This window comes from Leuciscus leuciscus, assembly GCF_965113295.1.
Source record: "Leuciscus leuciscus genome assembly, chromosome: 22".
Taxonomy (NCBI): domain Eukaryota; kingdom Metazoa; phylum Chordata; class Actinopteri; order Cypriniformes; family Leuciscidae; genus Leuciscus; species Leuciscus leuciscus.
In genome coordinates, this window is record NC_138746.1 from 11,986,870 (window position 1) to 12,010,408 (window position 23,539).

Here is a 23,539-nt window from a genome sequence, read left to right on the forward strand (position 1 = left end):
CCGCTAGGGTGCGTCTAGTTCCCTTTCGAGCGACTCTTAGAAACGACTCTTTGGGGACGCTCCCTGAGCACGCGCCTCTGAAGTATGAATGAAACTATTCCAATCCTGATTGGTGTTGCGTCATGACGTAACATGTGACGGCATACCCGGAAGTATAAATAAACACAATCTGCACACACACGCGTTAGCTTTCGCTCTTCAGCAAGCGCTCTCTGTTACTGTCTGTTCTATTTGGTGTTGTTTGTCACGTATCTAGAAAGTTATTATGGCGAGTGAGCAGTTTAAGAAATGTGTGCACCCCTGCCCTAGATATATTACGGGTGGGGACACATATGAAGTGGCGATGAGGTCTTAAAATGTATGGAAGGGATCTTAAAAAAGGTCTTAAAAGGTATTAAATTTAACTCCATGATTCCTGTATATACCATTGGTTTGCCTGTGCTGTCTGAAATGTTTTCAGACCTTTTTGACTAAAGGAATTATTCAAATCAGGTAACGACTCAAAGAAGCCTAATAAATTTGTGCTAGCTGTTGTTTGCACTGTGCAATTCACAATTTTCTATATTTTGGAGGATGCCTCAGGATTGTACAGCATGTACAGAAATCTGAATTGTTTGAAAAAGAACTCATAAAATGACTATTTATTTATTTATTTAGGGGTGTCTCTGGTAGCTGGTACATTGGGTACAATGTTTATTTATAATGCACTGTATAATATACATCACATGCATACATATATCAGAAAGTTTTTAATAAGTCTCTGCTCAACAAGGCTGTATTTATTTGATCAAACATACAGTAAAAAAATTAATAAAATAAAAAGCTGTATTGTGAGGTTGTCACTCTTAGAAAGTTCCAAAGATGAAGAAGAGTCCAAAGTTCCAGAAACTAAGTAATTTAATGACGTAATCCACACAGAATAATAAATCATGCGCAACAGTGTGTCCAACACAAACAACACCAGACAATGAACTGAGAAACCAAAGGAACTTAAGTAGTGGTACAAACAAGGTTAAAGGGGGGGGTGAAACACTCAGTTTCAGTCAATCTCATGTTAATCTTGAGTACCTATAGAGTAGTATTGCATCCTTCATATCTCCAAAAAAGTGTTTAGTTTTATTATATTTATAAAAGAAAGCTAGGCTGTACCGAGTCTTTCCGGGAAAAACCGAGCGGCTGGAGGCGTGCCGTGTGGGCGGAGCTAAAGAATCACGAGCGCGAATCACACACACCATACATCGCATGCTCCATAGATACATTAACTATACGTGATCATGTTGTTTACTTGCTGTGCTTACGCGCTGATAGCTAACAACACACAGACATTTGAAGCAGTTTTACTCACCGCCTGCGGTTCCAACGCACGACCATGAACCTTTATCGTTGGGACTGCTCCATCCTTAAGCATTAGACGATCTGCAAATCCGGCGTCGAACTGGGCCTTGTTTATAAAACAATCATCGTCGAAATGCAGGGAACAACCAAGAACACTTGCACAACTCCGTTGATGACTTCCCTAAAGCTGAGCACAGCGCTTTGATGGACGTACTGCTTTCGCTCTCTCGCTCTGGTCTACGGGTGCGCGCGCGCCCTTCCGGGAGAAGTGCCCTTAGGACCCATATAAGGAAATTCTGCCCCATCTGACGTCACACACGCCCATACTCGAAAAAAACTTTCCGAAACTTGTGACAAACCGGAAGGAGTATTTTTGGCACAGAAATACTCCATCAAACGTACAACTTAATTTTTTTTAACTTTGTCCATGTTTAGCATGGGAATCCAACTCTTTAACAGTGTAAAAAACTCAGTATGCATGAAATAGCATTTCACCCCCCCCCCCTTTAAGTAATGATTCACAGCTGAACTAAAATAACTAATCATATCAGTAACCATGGTAACTAAAGAGTGGCGGGAAAATCAAACAAAGGAACACATGAGACTGATGAAAACAAACTAAAATTCCATGATAAGGAAACAGACAGAATATATACATGACAGAAGTATTATTACAATATAATATCATTTTAAGATTAAAATGAAAGATTTAAAAATGTAATTTATTCCTGTGATGGCAAAGCTGAATTTCTTCAGTGTCACATGATCCTCATTCTATGTTGATCTTTGCTGCGTTCCAGTCCACTTTTAGACATGCACTTGCGAACTTCCCTAAGCACTTCCCCTCGGGGGAATCCCTGCCGCCATTTTGAAGTGCGTTCCACTTCGTGAAGTGGACGAGGGAAGTTTAGATGGACAGACCCTCGTTCCCTCGATTTTGACCGAGGGAGCGATTCTACTTCATATGTACACTTCAGGCACCTATATGTCCCACAATGCAGTACGATTGTGACGTCACCACAGATCTCGTTTTATCACCACCACAATAGACAACTCTATGATATATTATTTTTTATTATTATTATTTAAAACAACCCAAACACACATATAAACATTTGGATGCTGCATTAAACAAATTCTTAAAGGAAAAAAAATGTAAATAATAAATCAACTACATAGCTGATTCCAAGTGATCAAGGGCTTAGGACGTTCCAATTCAGCCCATTGCAGTTTCCGCCAGTAGTGGGCACTCGCAATGACGTACATCCGAGTGAACGAGACGGAGGGAAGTTAGCAAGTGAAGGGCATGACAACTTTGGACTGGAACGCAGCCTTGGTCTCAACTTCAACTTGTTCACTCAAAAAAATATTTCTGAAATATTTCAAAACATTTATGAATTTCAATTGTACAGTAAAATTCCATCAAATTGAATTGAATAATAATTACATATTATTCATATTTTGGATAAAAAAAAATTCTGAGTAAAAAAAAAAAAAAAAGAGCTTAATAAAACATGTCGTATAAATATGAATGGAACAAGGAAATGGACCATTTCAGTTTATGTGATTCATACTCTTTTAATTAATGAATTAATGGTCCATTCCCTTGTTTCATAAAGATTTATACAAAAAGTTTTTTTTTTTTTTTTTTTTTTACTCATTTAAAATTCTTAATTCATAATATTAATAATATGTAAGGAAAAAGGCACAAACTGTTTTGAGTGTTCTTCAATTTCACAGTTAAGAATGCAGAGTGCAGTCAGTGATATTAGTAGGATGCAAGTTTTGTACTCTTGGTTATATGTTCTATCTGTGGGTGCCTTAATGAGAAGCAAGTGTGTGATTATTCACGGTGGGGCTTCTCATACCCCTGCACTGCTTACCATATTTGAAATAAACTAACTACTACTAACAACATACTATTCAGTTTTTCATTGTACAGAGACATGTTTTAACTTAGAAATTTCAAAAGAATTGATGATATGTGTAAAATGATGTGTATAGATATGGGTATAAATTAACATAACACCCCACTTTCACTGCCCATCACTCTCTTCTCTTTAAAGGGATAGTTCACTTTGAAATTAATTTTTGGTATGTTTTAGCTTACCTCAAGGGCATCCAAGATGTAGGTGTCTTTTTTTCCGCAGTAGTTTAATTTTGATATTTTTAGGTCAAACCGTGCTTGTCTGTCAGTCATATAATGCAGGTCTATGGTCATTATCTCAAAGAGCAAGCACAGAGTCCAAATTAAAACAATTCCCCGTCGTCCAAATTAAACAATTCCCCATCGTAAGTACACATTGATGGCCTAAGACACGAAACGAGCGGTTTGTGTGAGAAAACGAACAGTATTCATATCGTTTTTACATCTTATACACAGCCATGTCGAAGTGATCTGATCTGACGTGTACGCAGACTGGTGCATAGATGTGTACGCAGTAGGGGTTGAACGACTTCAGATTTTTTTAAGTCGACTGTTATGACATCAAAGTCGAGTCGACGTTGACTAGTCACTCACGTCAATCATAAAATCACAAGAGATGGGACTGCTTTGCAACATGCCCCAATTTGCAATTTATTAGCAGAAAATGATACAGATGCTGACATACAGTTCATAATATGTTGCAACTTAACGGTAACAATGCAACAATAACTCCCGTTTTAGTGCAAACATTTTTTAGTGATGCAAATTTATGTTGGCATAACAATGCCATTTATGCAAGATGGGCTGTAAGTAAGCCTACTCACTGTCACAGTCCTGCTCATTCACAGTTTTTACTTTTCGATCATGGTTTGCATGTTTAGTGAAGTTTCTAATTGACCGTTCGCAAAGACCCTCCCCCTTTAGTTACTGTTGCTATGTCCGACACAGTGAAATATACATCGCGGAGCAGAGAGGACACTGACAACGTGATGACAGACAGGACAGAGCAGGTTACTTTTAATATGTAAACAAAGTCTCAACTTTCATATTTGGTCATTTTATAAAGAAATTTAAACAATAAATACCGTTTTGTGGCTCTTTAATGTGTTGTGGCAGATCGCTGTAGAGCCTCTTAAAGCTGCTCGTGAACCAATCATCTCTTCCTTCTAGTTAATTTATAGCATCAAATAAACATGAATATACATAAGAAGGAATGTTGTTTTAACTGCAGAAAGACGTCAGTACACTCCGTTATTCAAGTTCAAATCCTCCAACGTTAATCTACTAACTCTCCTGACTGCTTTGTCGGACAGAAATGGCGGATTCGGCTGATTATGATTGGTCAGATCGCCTGTCAATCAAACTCCCTGCGAAGGGTAAATTTACTGCTGTCGAGATGATTTGCATTCCTCACTTAACATTAGCGGATGCCTTTTCAGATGAGTGTGCATTGCACTTGTACTTTTGTTGTACTTCAGGACAGACTTACTTTCCAAGTGACATTTTTACAAGCTTCATCTTTAGTGAAGTATTTCCACACACTTGATGGTGACAATCATAGTGTCACATGATCAACGCGACTAGTCGACGTCAAGCTTAAAGCGTCACGGCATTGCATTAAGGTACAACCCCTAGTACGCAGACTGGTGCATAGATATATACACACTAGATGTCGCCTTGTCTACGGCAGTTCATTGGAACGAATGTCTTTAAGGCGACATCTAGTGTATATATCTATATGCACCAGTCTGCGTACACGTCAGATCAGATCACTTCGACATGGCTGTGTATAAGAGGTAAAAACGATATAAATACTGTTCGTTTTCTCACACAAACCGCTCGTTTCGTGTCTTAGGCCATCAATGTGTACTTACGATGGGGAATTGTTTAATTTGGACGACGGGGAATTGTTTTAATTTGGACTCTGTGCATGCTCTTTGAGACAGTGACCATCGACCTGCATTATATGACTGACAGACAAGAACGGTTTGACCTAAAAATATCAAAATTGAAACTACTGCGGAAAAAAAGACACCTACATCTTGGATGCCCTTGAGGTAAGCTAAAACATACCAAAAATTAATTTCAAAGTGAACTATCCCTTTAAGAGGATCAATGATGTGTGGAAGAGGATGAGGTAATGTGTAGGAGAGTGCACAAAATAAAGAAAGGATGTGCTAATACACCCCACCTCCTCTTATCTTTCCTCTTCCCTTTTTATACTTCATCTCATGGTTTCCAGTCACTTTAATTATGTGATGGTGGACATAATGGCATGGGAATAAGTCAATTTGTAAAGCATGACGATGAATTAATAATGAAAGCAGGAGAGAAAAAATTAATAATGCGTGATTGGCTTCACAAGGATTTACACTCTCATTTATTGATTTTTTTCTGCAAGTCAATTGACTTATATGCGCCTCTGAACCTTTGGAGATTTTTTTGTATCTTGAGACAGTTTTTAGGGGAGGTGAAGGACCACCCATAGAAATATGAATGAGTAAAATCGATATGAGGGTTTTCGGAAGTGGAAGTCCCACCTTACAGCAGTGTTGTTTTGAAAACTAAAACTATAAAAAAATTGTGGTAGTTAATTGAAATATAGCTGAAATAAAATAGAATATAAATATTAAATGAAAAACTTAAACTTGAAAAACCTTTGCAACTAACTGAAATGTTAAAGTTGAAATACTAAAATGACTAAAACTGAAAGTTTAAAAAATAAAGCTGAATAGAAATATAAAAAAACAAACTTATAAAAATAACAAAAGCACATAAAATGATAGTTTATTTACCTTAGCCTTGAAAATACAGGGTGGGTGGTGCCATGATTTGAGCAAAATAACTAGATTTCATGTACATTTTTGTTAGATTTTATTACTGACTTGAAATCATACATTATTGAAACAATCTTGACTAATAGTTTTTTTTAGTGTCAAGCTGTACTGGTAAGCCTATTTCTTACATATGAAGTAACTGTCAGAGGACGTTTCCAAAATGGCTACGAAGTAAACTGACTTACCTTAAAGAGATAGTTCACTTTGAAATTAAATTTTGGTATGTTTTAGCTTACCTCAAGGGCATCCAAGATGTAGGTGTCTTTTTTCCGCAGTAGTTTCAATTTTGATATTTTTAGGTCAAACCGTTCTTGTCTGTCAATCATATAATGCAGGTCGATGGTCACTTGTCTCAAACAGCATGCACAGAGTCCAAATTAAAACAATTCCCCGTCGTCCAAATTAAACAATTCCCCATCGTAAGTACACATTGATGGCCTAAGACACGAAACGAGCGGTTTGTGTGAGAAAACGAACAGTTTTTATATCGTTTTTACCTCTTGAACTCAGCCACGTCCAAGTGATCTGAGAGCGCGGGCGGGTATAGATATATACACTAGATGTCGCCTTGGCTACTGCGAAACCGTAGCTCGTTTCGTGTCTTGGGCCACCAATGTGTACAGTACTTACGATGGGGAATTGTTTAATTTGGACGACGGGGAATTGTTGTAATTTGGACTCTGTGCATGCTGTTTGAGACAAGTGACCATCGACCTGCATTATATGACTGACAGACAAGAACGGTTTGACCTAAAAATATCAAAATTTAAACTACTGCGGAAAAAAAGACACCTACATCTTGGATGCCCTTGAGGTAAGCTAAAACATACCAAAATTTAATTTCAAAGTGAACTATCCCTTTAACATTTCTTTGACTCTGACCTTGGAAAGCTCATATGATTGTTTTAATTCTAGTCACACTCACACTCATGTAGTCGACACATTCATTACAATGTGAAGTTAGTGGCAGCTCTTGTAGAGTGTTGTGTCTGAGTATAATCTGATTGATTGCCTATTAACAGTTGTGAAGACAAGCGTGATTTACTCTTTCATATGAGAAATGACAGCTGATATTTTTCACACTTAATAGTGTCCATTTAGGTTTTAACACTTGTCCTCTGCAATCCATTCCCACAAAAAAAAAAATACAAAAAAAATAACTGTGTCTATTACTCGCCTCTTTTCAATGATTCAGTTGCACGACTTCCTACCAGTTACATTTCAAACTAGCATTTTGAAAAACCGAAGCTCCCACTAAAGCAACCAGCCATGTTTTATTCTCTTATTCCTCAATTGCAGCAACAAATATTTCTTAATGTGCTGCATTCATTGACAAGTGTTTCCCCTATGCATCTGCATATGTGCTAGGATCTTGCTTTTTGTATAACAGCGAATGTTTTTCTCATGTCTTTTCTTGTTTTCTTGCCCTTGTTTGTTTCGTCCCAACAGAGAGCAAGGAGGTGTACAAAAGACAAGTGATGTCTATCACATGTATTGCCATGGGGATCAGCTTTCTAGGCACCCTCTGCATGGCACTCTACTGTCGGAACAAGTGAGTGGACCTCAGAATTAATCAAAGCTTGAGCTGTTCCCCAGAGCATATCATTTGAAAGAAGGGCACAATATAACAAGCTAGAGTAAAGAGCGACTGCTATGGAACCCAGAAACATAATGACTGGAGTTGGGGACATAATTACTTTCTCATAAAAGCACCCACAGCTCTACTGGCCACCTTTCCAGCAGGGATGAATTAAAACATTTTTGGCCTATGGCATGCTTCGGCCTGCTTTGGATGTGCTGGTGCTAAATAGGCAGCTACCTTCTAAGAAAACATCCTAACCATCATAGAAAAAAAAGAAGAAAAAAACATAAAAATTTGCACTGGAATTCAACAGTATAATTTGTTGTTGCTATAGACATACAGTATTGTGCAACATTCTAATTATACTATTTAAATGCATTTCATTGTTTATTGAATAAAATAAACTCATATTTAAATAAAAAAATATTTATTGATTTATATATATTTTTTAAACTGCATATGAGGACGTCAAGACATTTTACTAGGTATTCCAAACTTTAAAATATTTGAACAGAAGTTGTTATTAAAAAAAAAATGTATCCTTTTCCTGAGTCATGTAAATTCATTGGTTAAAACGAGCTAGGGGGCTAAAAAGCTTGGGCTAGGGGGGCTATTATTCACAAAGATATTATTGTTGACAATGGGCGGCCTTGGAGTAAAAAATATTGTGATATTGTGATGCTGCCTTAGAATTTGGTCAAACTTAGATATCCTGGGAAACAGAATAATTAAAACTCCTACCTTTAGAGAACAGCCTTGAGAGAGTGTCTACAATGCTTTAAAATACTGCCTTTTGTAGGCATAAATAGGGAATGTGGGTAATAATAGCCACATTAGACTGAAACTTTGATTGATCTGTTCCATGCGGTTGAGTATATATCCATATTTCACCCATGAGTTGAGTCAAGCAACTGACTGCAAGTAGGAGCTCCTGAAGCAAGAAGGGGGGTGTGTGCGGAACAGCCCAGCTATTTCAATAAAACGCATGATACGAGTGAGCGAACTGACAGAAGAAAAATCAAACAATGATGTAGTGTCATTTAAGTGCACCTAATTATTTTATCTCCCAGGAAAATAACTATGGGCTGTCTTGACTGTCAGATGATGGGTGATGTGTTTGCATGCGAATGAGTCTGCTCATGTGTGAATACCCCATATTTCGTATTGTTCGCTAATTATGCTGCCCCCTATAGGAGAAGGAGAGAAAAGCTCCAGGCACACTTGAAAGAGACTCGTAGCCAGAAAAACTACAACCTCAACTCTTCCAGCCTGGTCCGTAAACCCAGCCTTAGGCCCCAGCAAGGCCTGCAGATCCAGAAAGTAAGTTCCTCTGGCCCTTTTTATAACTGGCATAAATTGATGTTTTGTATCAGAATAGTGCATGGATATTCTTAAACTGGAATGCATCTACATCTTGCCTTCCATTGTGTCTCTACTAGTGCATTCAGACTTTAAAAGACCCTAGGAAAATTGCTTTTTTGAAAATGCCATTTTCTGTGTTGACGCATTTCCAATTGAAACAGGAAGCTTGGAGGGGACATATCAAAAGGATTTTCTTTTTTAAGAAAGTCTTTTGGGTTTACGGTTTCAGTCTGTCCATTTAGTCTAAATAAGACCCCAAAACGATTCCACTGACTGAGAGAACCGTTAATGGGTAAGTTATTCAATGCCTGATTACAAAAATCCTAGAAAATCACCTGATCTGAACTATGTTATTATGGCCATATATGGTTTAGAAATAATAGCTTAAGCTATTATATAAGATTATAAAATTATACATTTCTTGTTCTTTATTTTTTTATTGGCTTATGTTTTGCAAGATACGTGCTAGCTTAGATTATCGCTAGCCAATTAGTTGGCTTGCTTAGCCTAAATCCTGCACAAATGTTTAATCAATACTCAAAACTCACTTATTTTCTGAATGTTATCATTCTTGAGTTGTGTTCTGTATTCTGTTGTGCCTGATTCTATTCTGCTGTATGCTGCCTTGTCTCTATAATGCTCTTTTACTGTTCTGTATTCTGTTACACTAACCTACTTATTATTTTTGTTTGTTTTGTTGTTTTGTTTGTCTTCATTGTCTTCCCTATTGGTGTTATCCTTGTTACATGTACATGTTAAAGCGTCCTTGAGCACTGGAAAGGAGCTATATAAATAAATCGTATTGTTAGGGGTTCAAGCGCGTAGCGCTGAAACCCTATTGTAATTGTCACATTTTCCAAGGATCATTATTCTCCCCTAAAAGTGATCGGGCAGACCAAACCGTAAGTTGTAAAGACTTGAAACTTTGAGGGCTAGTAATACTCTCACCGCCTACAATGTCACCAAGGCTCGCCCAGATCTATCTGACGGTGGCGCTACAGTGGTCAAAAGTATGAATGGCTCATAACTCCTAAACCGTCAGGCATAGGCTCAAGTGTCTTATATATCATTAGAATCCTTGGCTCAAGGCGGACACAAGGAATGCCTCGGATTTGCTTGTCAGTCTGGGAAAATGTTCAGGTATTTTGTATTTTGTGAAAAATCAACTTTTGCAAACTATTCCTAGGTTTTTGGCCCGATTGGAACCAAACGAAACAAACTCGTGAACGGAATGAGATATTTTCACCAAACTCAGCACACCCATGTAACAGCTCATGCTGTGGTCGCGTAAAAATCTTTTTTGCGCATGTGCTTAAACCGCTTGAACCCCAATAATTGCAGCTTGCAGCTATATTTATTATTATTATTAATTATACATTTTAACATATTAGGTACAATCAACAGGCAGAACAAATAGTTTGACACCATAAACCATGATTTGCTACTTGCTACTGGCAGGCTGTAGTAGGGGGAGATGGGTTTGAGTAGTACACGATGGGTTATGAGTATTTTTTTATCCATTCTCACAAAAGAGAGATTATAATAAAATGTCGATGCATTTATCTACCAATGTTATTAAATGTTAGAAGTACTCTAGCATAAAGTTGGCCTCAAAGCTAAAAGACATGAGCCGCTTTTCCACCGTCGGACCGAACGGTTCTAAGTCCGGTAAAGAATGGTTCCAGTTATATTTTGACTTGAGCTTGGTTCAGCACGGCCCGATTACAAACTGTTCTCGGCCTGGAAACCGTGCTGATAGAATGCGTCTCAGGATTGGTCATTTGTCTGTTGCATGGCTGCCAGTTTCTCTGCCAGTTTCTCCAAATGCGTTATTTGAGTGACGCAAACAAGTTAATAGCTGGTATCGGTGTATCAATACTGAGGAATAGAGGTAATGAACCGTTTTAAATATTTCAGTATATGTATCGAAAACTTTATAATTTTTTTCAACACTTAAGAAACCTAAAAGATTCGGGGCTGGAGCCCCAGAAACCACCCACTTGCTCCGCCACTGATGTGAGGGCCTTCGAATATTGTCTTGGACAAAGGAGGGTCTTGAAGTCAAAAAGGTAGAGAACCACTGGAATAGAAGCCACAAAACTCCAAATGTGTTCTCATGGAATCGTTGTATGTAGTCAGGTTCTATCTGATAGTGATCCAATCACTGAAAATACATATTTAATGGGGTTTCTGAGACAAATCCCATCACATCTCTTGCTCATCAGCGGGTAAAACCAAGAACAGCTGACGCTTTACACCACTCAGCTTGTTGTAATGAGGCTCTGTCACAGCTATTCAGGCTAAGTCTCAGAGGAGAGCCACACTAATAATGGTAGTCATGCTAGTCCATCACTGAGGGTTTGTGATTACTGCATCATTCGCTGTCTTTCCAGCTCAGAAACAGTGTGCCAGTCCAGTGTCCTAGTAAATGTAGACAGTGCATCATGTTTTGGTTCATATTTGTCACTTTCTCATTCGCCCCACTAGCCGATCTATCACAGATAAGCCGATACAGGCATTTGCATGGCAAACACAATGGTAATTTGAATGTCACTCAAACCCAGTGAGATGTTTAATCGTTACAGCAATCACACAATGTCAGAAGGCATGCAAATGCCAGCCAAAGCAATCAAAACTAGGACAGTGACAGTGACACCTTTTTGTTCTTTCAGTAATTATATGAACTGCAGTGAATATAGGATAAAGTGACTTGTCAAACATTTGACGTATATCTGAATTAGAGAAACCCCTGGTAGCAATATCTTTGAAACGTATAAGATTACTAATGTAAAAAATGTTTCCATCACATTTCAATGTCAGCCCTAACCTGTGCCTCATATATATTTCATATGCACCCCACTCTGTCTGGTGCACCTTTTGCTGAAAGTTCAACCCACAGGCATATTGTAAGGGGTTTTACAGTCAAAGACCCAGAACCAGATATGATGAATGAAGACCCAGAGTCAGAATTATAATAAATTAAAGAAAATATTTACTGAAGATAGTTTGCTGTTTCATCAGCAGAAGTCAGCTTCAAGACTCACACAGGAGTTCGAAAGCCACCCGCTTAGTTACAAAGATCACAGCAATTATACCCTTCACCAAGAACTAGGCTATACATCCTTGGTTCAGGTTGAATGATTCTCATGAGCTAAGAAATAGATAAACATAGTAATTTTCCACACATATACAGATTGAAGCATATCTCCATCTCCATTATGCAGCTGACACTCGGAGCCTGAAGTTAGGCACGTCGTGACCTTCCAGTTCTCAGATTTGGGTTGCTGGGCACTAACATGTCCAAAACAACAACTCAGTCAATCTCCAGTGGTTCCTTAACCTGCAACCAAAAAGACTAACACACACTGACACACAGCTTTTCCAAGGTTGGATTTGGCCAGGCTCTAACTATAAACTGGAGAGTCATCTCAAAACATCAAGATAATGCGTTCTTTCTCTCAAGGAGAGCTACACTTTAGTCTAACTGGAAAGTAAGGTTTTAACTGAGAAAGGTTCCCTTAAACTATAGACTTCAATGACCCCTGTGACTTATAGTCATCAGGGTAGCCTAGAAAAACAGATGTATGTATTGACATGTTGAAGACCTTTCTTAACAAAACAAAACATCTTTCCATATTTCATTTCTGGAAGCCGGGCTAAATGAGCAACCACAAAAAAATGTATTATTATGGATGTGAAATATACCATTCAAACCGTTGACATGTGGCTAGCATGAGGGTGAGCAAGTAGAGCAATTCACAGCTCTCTAAACCCTGTCACATGCAACTCATTTACTCCAGATATTCCTCTCTTGCATGGCATTTAAAACAATTACCATCTAACTTGGGACACATCATGCAGATTGCACAAGCTCTAGCTATGTCATAATGGCTAAATTAAAACATCCATTATATTAACATCCCCTCCTAACCGTCCTTCTGAGACACCAGCATGTATTCAGCCTAATGCAACTATGTTCAAAGCAGGTGCATCGAAAAGAACAGACATGTTATTTAGACATGTTAACTTCCAATGAGCTCATTATTCCCCATGCATCCCATATATTCGCCTCTGTATAGCTGTATAACAAAGTCATGCTGTGAGGAACTTGCTCATATAGCTTTGATATGTGCCATCATGATGTCTGAGGTGATCTCTGCTATGCTACTTAGAAATATTTTGCAGAGTTTCTTTTTTTACAAGTCTCAATTTTCAGCTTATTTGTATTATACACCCCCCAAAATAACATTTCAGTATGTATACATTTGACAGCTAAGCCTCTTCAAACCTGTTTGTTTACAAGCATTTTCTGGAAATGTAGGTGGCTGTGCTTTGAAAAATGAATCTTCCAGATCAGAAAGATGCTTTCAACAGATTTCGGACAAAGTCATTTTTGATCGCCTGAACAGGTTATTTTGAGTGTGGTCAAAGTGCATTTTTACGGAAAAAGAAATTGACTGCTTCAGTAATGGTAGGCTTCTAGCTTTTCTAATATTGGTTACCCATGTGATAAAGCGTTGAACTTCAATTCAGAAATTACCATTTACATCTTAGAATGAATCAGCTTTTTCAAGCCTGTTGCATGAAATTATTTTTAAGATTTTTTGTAGCACTCTGAGTAAAAAAAAAAAAATATATATATACTATTGCTAGAATATGTTTGGGTTTGAGGAAAAAAAAAAGTTTTAATTTCATGTTTCACATGTTTCAAGCACTACAGAATTACCATTTTAGCAAACCATATTCTTTACCTTTTCTGAATATTTGGCTTTTATTTTTCTCTCTGAATTCACATAAATCTGTTATTAGTCAGAATGTATTCCACCACATCCTCCCACAGATTCATTTCTACTCTTCCTCTGGCTCCCTTTTTCCTTCTGTATACATCTTTTTTTCTCTTTATAGCTCCTTCCCACTCACCTAATATTTTCAATAGCACATTCACTGTCATCATGAGTCTCTTGATCATACAGCTATGCAATTCATATTAACATAAAGAGAAATATGGTCATAACATAAAGTAGCATAACATAACTGGCTAAATGTTAGCTAAAATCTAAAGTAATCATAAACTATTTTTTGTTTTGAATTAAAAGATAAAGTTGTATGTAAGTGTTTTTAAACATATGACTCATTTCAAAATAGATAAAACATTTTATTGCCCATGGTATTGTTCGTGGGTTACATTTCACATATGTATTGTCAGCTTACTTCAGCCCAGGTTTGAAAAAAACAATGTCACACTTGCATATGTCATTTCTTTGTCAAGGCAGTGTCAATATTTCACAGACACAAGACATTTCCTTCAAGCTATTGTTATATCACAAATGAATAAAGTCATGTAGGGTGGGATGTTACGTGACACATTCGAATCATAATGTAAAGATGCTCCCGGTCATAATTTGCAGAACGGAAAATAATGAGCTACTACATTATGCACATACACTGCATATTTTTAAGCAATCACAATAAAGTTCCAGTGTTTCTGTAGCTCAAACAATAGAGCATGGCACTAGCAATGGCAAAGGCATGAATTGGATTCCCAAGGAATGCTTAACTGATGAAATGCATAGAACACAAGATGCAAAGAGGGCTACTTGGGGTATAAAGTCTGCATCGCGGTGCTCTTTGGATGTGGGATAGTTCAATGTGCAAAAAACATGAGGCCAAGGCACTTGAGAATGTAGAACAAATATAAAAAGCTTTTATTCATGGCTATAATATTTTAAAAACATTCACATATGTGGACCCACATATTTGTTCACATTTTTATAGTTTTTCTACATTCATGTTTTTCTGCATGAAATGTAAGTCGCTTTGGAAAAAATGTCTGCTAAATGCATAAATGTAAATGAGGAAAGAAAAAGGATGGGGAAAAAAACAATATGGTCTCTGCCACAGCACATTGTTCCCACAGTTCCATTAGAGGAATCTATTGGGACATTGCTTGGATTTACGTAGTCCTGAAAGTGAAACTCTAGTGCCCTTCTCTGTTCCCCCGTCAGCCATCAGTTCTCTTCCTGTACACTCCCTCTCTTCTCTTCCACTCGACACTGTGAAGTGAAAGTGGGATAGTGGAGGAGATTAAGTATCTCTCTGACATTTAGATCATTGTGTGCATTCTGCCTGAAGCAGAAAAGGGTTTTTATGAGGAATTCTTTCAAGGTGTGAAATTTAAATTAGATTTGTCTGCAGGTTCCATAGGGGTCTGTTGGATTATCTGAACATCAGTGGAAACCGTCCACTGACTCTTTGTTAAAGCCAAGAATCAAGGCAAAGAGTAGAGAAGATGACTGAGCTTTCTGGATATATTATCCAACTGGGACTGAAATGTATTCATTAAAAGTTTAGGTGACAGTTCATTGAATCGCCCATAGACAACAATGTAATATTGAACATTTGTCTTGCATATTGTGTTTTTTGCAGTATTATAAACCCACAAGGTCCTTGCCACCACTTGGAGGCGCTGTTCGGGAGTCCAGTTTCGCTCAAAGCACTGCTGCCTCTACCAATCCACAAGACACATTGACAGGAAAACACACCAGGTATGATAATAGTGATATTGCTTCTTAAACAATCATCACAGCAAATTCTTAATGTCGTCATAAAACCATTTTTTTAAATCCTTCTAAAGACTGCTCTTTTTGCATAATAATTTAATGGCATTGCAAGAAATTATGACAGTGATTATTGTAACGATACAGCATAAAGACCTGTCATAAAGCACTGAAGAGAGAAATTAAATTGTATGCAATAATGATTGCGGTACATTTACAGAATAGTACAAAAATTAGAATAATAAATATAATTAGCAATACATACATTAATATGCATTTCTGTAATAGCAAAAACATAAGTGGCAACAGTATATGGAGATCAATTTCACTGTGAGGAAATGTAATTTACCAGTCAAGTGTTTGTTTATGGTCAGATCTCTTGTGTATTACAATATGGCAGTTTCATGTTTTGTTCCAAAACATGCAACGTTCAGAAGTTCAAGGGTCGGTTATATTTAAAAAAAAAAAAGTCTTGTTCACCAAGCTGCATTTTTAGACAGTAAATACAGTAAAAGAAGTAATTGTTACGTATTCCCGGGGTTTGTGTACCTTGTTTTTGTTGTTTGGACTTTTAGGATGCATTCTGCAGTTCTTATGGTTCCTGTGTTTTACTTTCAGTGTTTACCTTGTTTTTTTGTTATATCAATTCTTATTTCTTATTATATCAGTGTTAAAACAGTTGTGCTGCTTAATATTTTTGTGGAAACTGATACATTTTCTTTCAGGATGCTTTGATGAACAGAAAGTTCAAAAGAACATGTGTTATTTGAAATAGAAATCTTGTATTAAGTATTATAAATGTCTTTACTGTCACTTTTGATCCATTTATTGTGTCCTTGCTGAATAAAAGTATTAATTTCTATTTAAAAAAAATCTTACTGACCCCAAACTTTGGAACGCTAACATAGGTCTGACAGGTGGCTAACTCAGACAAGCTTTTACAGAGCTTCCCGTAGGAATTTCCGTGAACAGTGTGATTATCAGTCAAATGTGCTCATAAACTTATTGGATATTATTCTTACATTAGCTGGAATGAATTGTAACATTCCAAAGTATTTGTATCTGCTTTTTTTCATTAAAGAAACTGTGAAATTGCACAGTAACATGATTAAAAAGTGTGGAGACTACAAATCAGAATAAAGGCAAATACTTATTACAGTCAAATCATTTATAATTGATAATATTAGTGTGAGTGAACTGAACACATTCGCACATTCTTTAGTTTCTATCAGCACTACAATGACGTGAATCAATACGTGAAAGAAAATATGTTAATTTACCTTAAAGCAAATGTAGATGTTCTTACTGATGACAGCACTTGCTATTTACTTAATGATTTGTAAAAAGAAGTAGGCTACTATTTGGATCCTCTCTAGATACTATTATGTGACCCTGGCAGCAGTGTTTTAAAGTATGTTTTAATAATATCCATAAAATTGCATTTACAACTATCCATATAATTCCACAATAGACTTGCATTGGGAAAGCACAAAAGCTTGTCTGAAAAAACGGAGTACAACAATTGCTAAGGTAGGATTGCTCAGAAATGTTTTTCAGACAGCTTAGAGAAGGTCTTTGAAATGGAGTTTGTTTGTTGTTTAAGGATTTAATAGATTGTTAGGTTTCATTGAATTCATTCATTCATAAAAAAAAAAATCTGATATGAATCATCTTTTGATTTAAATGATGGTCATCCACACCCAAAGCACGTGCGTGGATAAGAGTTATCGTGTGTCATAGGGTTTTATCGAGGGGTTGGGGTGGTCTTTGATGGCAGAGACAAATCCTTTCAGCCCTGTTTAATCCTCATACTTTCATCAAACTAAACGTTAAGCCCTGATTCCACTCTGTTTTTGTTTGTGGCTCAGTGCACTCTTGCAATCACTTTTTTTTTTTTTTTCTATGATGACTTGCAATTTGTTTGCAAACAGCCTTTGCCCCTGTCCCACCCCTCTTCAAATGCTCATGTCTTCAAAGGATCATTACAATGTAACTGATTGCACTTGACTCAGTGTAAGGAAGGACTTAAATATGCAGTGAATTATCTCTCTGTTGGAGCCTCATCTCTAAAATCGAGCATGAATTTCTCTTCAGGCTATTTTTTACCAAATAGTCAAATGTGTGCTCCTCACTGCCAGCGGTCTTATAGGTCAATTAATCTCCATGTTAATGTGGCCCCATTCGGTGGAAACGTATGTACAACATATCCCTGTAGTTTGCCTAGCAGTATCACATAAATATCTAATTGGGAACAAGGTGACTCATTGGTAATGTGCTCTGTTTTTTAATGATAGAGGAGATATATCTAGTACATTATTCTCATATATACACATATATGTGTGTAGACCAAATCCTGAATTCCGAAGTATTGTTTATTTCCAGTGTCTTTCTCAGCAAGCTTTATACATGTCCTTCTTTGTAAAACATTCAGCACACCAGATGGAGACAGAGAGAAAGTGTGAGTTTAAAGCATTTAACATTAGGATGCTATAGACTGGGATAGAAATTATCTGAGAGAAATAAGATTGAGTATCGCTGCTTTACTTGGTTCTGAGTCGTGTGCTATTTTTAGGATTTCCTCAAAAAAACAACAACAAAAAAAAACATTTATGTACACTAGCTAGTCTACTAAACTAGTACACTAGTTTAATCTTCATGTTCTGTTAAGAATTTGTTTTTGTTTGGTTGTTTTATTTGTTTGTTTGCCTCTCCCATCCAGTCGTTTTCTTTCTTCGTCTGTCCTATCAAACTTAAAATAAAAATGTAAAATTAAGGCAAAAAACAATACCTTCTAATACGGTAATACAAATAATTCAAATAAAATACATAATTTTTAAATAAATATTATTGTTGTTGTTGTTGTTCAATTCTCTTCTGATGCTTTTAATATGTTCATCTGGCTTAGTCAAAGCCCCACATCAAGATATTATTATTTATCCCTGAGTAAACATTTACTCTTCAGATTTGATCCGTTTCTCACTGGGGATCAAACTGACTCAAGCAATAACGTGAGATTTAACACGAAAGTACAAATAAAGAAATCCGTGAGTGATATGTTTTTTGTTTTATTTTAAAGGAGCGGTTCCCTTTCTCATAGTCCAGATCAGAGGAGTCGTTCTGCTCTTCGGCCTGCATCTCGCAGAACACCACCCATAACCACAGGATGTCTGAATGCCATTGGTGGATCAAGAGATTCTGGTCCTGCCTACCAACATCTACAGGAGGTAGACAGCTCAGAGAGGGAATCAGTGAGAAGGTTAGTTAGCAACATTAATTTGATACAGGTCAATGAGCTTAATACTAATTATTTAATGCTTGCGCATAGTCCGGCCCCAATGGATTAAACTCTAGTCCGTGAATCTCTGAGGAATGGGATGCATTAATGCAATGAAAATTGCATGCAAGGATTTCTTTTTGTATTTTTTTTTTGGAGGTAGGGTGGTGTTCATGTGAGTCAGTTCTGGTAGGTGAAACTTTGTGCCTCTACCAGGACCCCTCTGTCCGTTCCCTCTATCCTCAGATTTATGAGCCAATCTGTAGTTTTAAACAACAGCTTCTACCACAAAACCCAAGGCAGAGACTATTACACTCACATTTAGCCATTTTTTCTGTTTCTCCTACTGCATCTTAGATCTGAATTCAAGAAGTTTTCTTCAGGTTCAATATATAAAGATTAATTTAATTGTTTGTTTGTTTTCCTCCTAAAGTGGAAGGAATGATTTTTTTTTTTTTACATTTTCAGCTTTCTTTAGTCTGTAATGTTGCTTTTTGAGGTTACAAAGCACAAAGTCCACTCCAAAGGGAGTTATTCTCTGTATCAGTAAGCACTGTTTCTGAACTCTCTGAAATGCCTCGATTGTAGTCTTGAGTTTTCTTCCAGGAACGTACACGTCACAATATCCCTCACTTAAATAATTCCCGCCCAGGGCATATGCAAAATAGAGGTGTGAGGTCACTGCTAGTTGCATTAGCAGTGTGTTTTTCCATGTCCAGGAGACAGTGGGGTTATGGTAAAGGTTGTGATCTTTCCGAAACGCACAAATCGGTTAACCAAATACAACGCTGATCCAGCCGACCAATCAGATCACATTGAGTTTTTCGGAGGGAGGGGCGAGGGGCTTCTTAGAGACAGGAACTGAAGAGAGCATTACAGACAGATTAGTGTTGCAGAGGTGCTGCAACATGTAAAACATGTGAAAAATAGTTCTAGTAGACCCCAAAAACAAAATCAAGAGTTTGTGAAAGGGTATAATAGGCTACTGTAGGTCCTCTTTAAAAATCTATATACAGTTTGTTTCTGCCTTAGCTTTTCAGCAGCGTTCAACCCCCAATACAAATTCTCATGTATGAAGTTGCCACTTGTGGGCAGGGCCCTGTCTCTCTCAGGCAAGAGAGGTCCCCATGACTGGTGGTATGTCACTGGCAAGGTTGACTTTTTATTGTATGGCAAAATACATTTACCCAGAGTGTATCTTTAATGGCTTTGTGTATGTGCCATAAAGCCTGTTTTATAACTGCTCCCCAAGTTTTCAGTGGTGATCGTATGCTTTTTGTCTCCATGCCGACTGCGAGAGCAACAAGCGGGCTTGTCTGAGCTCTATTATTGAAGTTCTGTATGCAGGCATGACTCACTGAGACAGGAGGGCACTGGGGAGTGCTGTCTTTTCTAGGAGCAGCACAGCTAATAAAAACCACACTGTCATAGCCAATTAAACAACCAGTGATATATCAATGGAATGGGCAGTCCTGGATAAGTTTGCTAGAATGGTCCAGTCATCAACCCGCACACACTATAGGCTATCCTGGCTAGTCCTCGTGTTCTATACAGGAAGGCTTTGCAGTGCGGAAGACACCACCTCCCTTAAAATCTCCAACGGGGTCTAAGCACTGACCTATTTCCAGCCTTCCAGCCTGCAAAAGAATATTTCTCTGCTGGAGAGAGCTCTGTTACCATAGAGACAGGCTGGGATACGGGACAGGAAAGAGAAGGAGAGAGCGGGATCGAGACAGGAGAGGAGTGACAGAAAAAAGGGAGGGAGGGAGGGAGGGAGAGAGAGAGAGAGACAGAGATAGAACTGTTTTGCATATGACAGCAGAAAAAAAATATTGGCCGTCTCATTCCTTCCGTCCCAGAAAGCTTGCTGTTATCTCACTAGAATGGCTTACGTAGGGAACAGATTTCTCATAGTGTTATTGTTCCCAGTATTTTTAGATCGAAAGGTACCTGTCAACCACCCTCTGGGTCGTCTGGATTCCCTCGAGCTGGGTACTTTAGCAAGTACAGTATACAGACAACATTTATAATTGCTTACTCATACTAAGTCCCGCCGTTTTGTATTAAACAATTCAGATATTTCCCAGATTTTGGTTTACCTCCTATTGATAAAGTCGGTATCTAAAGCCTGACCTCATCAGCAGTGTATTTGTCTTACAATGAGTGTTTGCTTATTAAAGTGTTTTCAGTGAGAGGCTTTCAAAGAGGCCGGGCTGTTCATTATACAAGACCTCAAAGCATGCCCTGAATGTATTTCACTACAGTGACACCCATTGAGCTGTTTTCCTTTCAGCCTAATTTATTTCATGCAGGTATCTGAAACTGTTACATGATATGATGAGAACAACAGCATTGTAGGAAATAAGGTTATAAATCATCATTTGCACTGAGCAGCATGACAGTGTCACCTACTAACCCTCAAAAGTGATGTTTCCTCCTTGCTTACACTGTAATAATTAAAATAGCTGGAAATGATCTGTCTATCCGTGAGATACAGAGAGTGAGTGTAACTTACATTTATATAATTAGACCACCAACAGTCTCCTTTACAATCGGGCAAGCTCTAATCTGATTTGCTGACTGTGGTTAAGGACAGAGTTTTCTTTGTTTCTTGTTTTAAAGAGATAAATAATTGGAATTTGCCAGGTTTGTGGTATCAGACCATTGAAATATATTTAGTTTCATTTAAGGGACTTAGAAAGTATTCCGCTTTGTTTTCTGAGTTAAAGGAACACGCCGACTTTTTGGGACTTTAGCTTATTCACCGTATCCAGTTAGATAAGTCCATACATACCCTTTTCATCTCCGTGCCGTAACTCTGTCTGACGCACCCACCGCTAGCCTAGCTTAGCACAAAGACTGGAGGTAAACGGCTCCAGCTAGCATACTGCTCCAAATAAGTGACAAAATTATGCCAACATTTTCCTATTTACATGTTGTGATTTGTATAGTCACAGCGTGTACAAATAACAAGGTCACATGAGACACAGCCATCTTCTAACCGTATACATCAGGGGTGGGCAAACTACGGCCCGCGGGCCACATACGGCCCGTTAGGCTGTTTAATCCGGCCCGTCGAGTATTTACAAAATTGTCTTAAGATCGCATTAATTTAGCCTTTTTCTTGCAATACTTTGCGTTATATATATATATATATATAGCGTTGCATATATTTGACAATCGGAATATCAGATATTTCATGCCATAGCTAACAAATGTAAAAAAGGAAAAATGACATAAAAGCAGATCATCATTCATTCAGCGCTGTTGTGGCTGCGGTGTGTGTGTCACGTAACAAGCAATGACGCGTCACCATGGAAACCAAACAGACAGCGACTTAAGCGCATAGACTTGTTGCACGTTCATGTTTTTTCCTTTTTTGGAAACTCACAGAGAAAACAAAATGTTTGGTAACCGCTTGCACACCCGTTTAGTTTTTCCTTTGATTTGTCTGCTATTTAGTGTCTTTGCTCCTCTGGATTAGTGGATGTATCCTGACTGATTCCGTTTACCGCCCGGCTTTCGACTACGCTCCCCTGTCTGCCATGTACAGAACCCGGTTTTGTTCATGAAATGTTCTGATCTGCCTTTGCTTTTTATGTTTTATTTTAGTATACTTAAAAATAAATTTGTATATTCGTTTATTTCGTTTTTTCCACAAATGTATGACTTTTGGAAGTGCAAATTGATTGCCATATGCAGTTTTAATAAAGTTGAATTAATTTCTGTCATTTTTACTCTTCTAAGTGTACACTTGCAGGTGTTTTGTTTCTAATTTACTGTTAGGCCCATTAAATAATAATAAGGATAAACAATATTTAAAAAGTATAGGCTATAATTATCTAACATCTAACTAATTAAAAATTAACCTCAAAACATAACATGCTAAATGGGGGATATCTAGCATAAAAAATGTATTGTCAGAATGTCGTCTCTCAGTTGTTGAATTTCGCGCAGACGTTGCCACAACGTAAATGTGTTTTCTCAGCCCGATCTCATGAAAGTGCGAATACCACGAATTGTATTTGTAGTAGCCTACTTTTCGCGTGCATATGATACGCACTTTATGGCGTGTAATAGGCACGCACTCCGCACCCCTAATCCTAACCAAGGGGTTTACAGTGCGTAGCATATGCACGCAAAAAAACATTCTTGGCGTATAAATGGCACGAGAAATAAAATTTGTGGTATAGATAGGCACTTTCATGAGATTGTGTTTCATAATCTGCTACTGGGCCGGCCCCTCTGTCAAATTTTAAAACCCAGTGTGGCCCTTGAGCCAAAAAGTTTGCCCACCCCTGGTATACATACTGGGAAATATTTTCCCAAGTAGCAGTGCTTCGCCTTCTGAGAAAATAGTTCCCAGTATGTATACGGTTACTGTATACGGTTTGTACTGAAAAAGGTTGGGAAACACTGCACTAAACCATCAGGAAGCAAAAGTGAGAAGTAGGGTACACACGTGACAATGTTTGTTTTTTATTACACCACCAAACCCATGCTACAAAAGAACCAAAGAATCATGTAAAATCCAGTAAACCTTGAGATTATTACTAGTGACATTAAAACAAAAGATATAGAGAACATATGTATAAAACTAAATTAAACAATCTCTTAAATATTTTCTAATTTCATTAAACATTTTTATTTAATTTCATGAACATT

At 37.6% G+C, this 23,539-nt stretch overlaps 1 protein-coding gene and 1 long non-coding RNA gene across 2 annotated transcripts in view; one reads left to right on the top strand and one right to left on the bottom strand.

Annotated features, from left to right (window-relative positions):
* Nucleotides 1-23,539, top strand: part of nrg3a (neuregulin 3a) — a 331,337-nt gene that overhangs the window by 302,672 nt on the left and 5,126 nt on the right. Inside the window, exons 5-8 of the mRNA XM_082154121.1 lie at nucleotides 7,549-7,651; nucleotides 8,875-9,001; nucleotides 15,470-15,588; nucleotides 18,677-18,856. Of these exons, the coding sequence (XP_082010247.1) occupies nucleotides 7,549-7,651; nucleotides 8,875-9,001; nucleotides 15,470-15,588; nucleotides 18,677-18,856 (529 nt within the window). The remainder of the gene's footprint in view (nucleotides 1-7,548; nucleotides 7,652-8,874; nucleotides 9,002-15,469; nucleotides 15,589-18,676; nucleotides 18,857-23,539) is intronic.
* Nucleotides 4,110-23,539, bottom strand: part of LOC309486747 — a 251,941-nt gene continuing 232,511 nt past the window's right edge. The window contains exon 2 of the long non-coding RNA XR_014201667.1: nucleotides 4,110-4,555. This is a non-coding gene — a long non-coding RNA (uncharacterized lncRNA). The remainder of the gene's footprint in view (nucleotides 4,556-23,539) is intronic.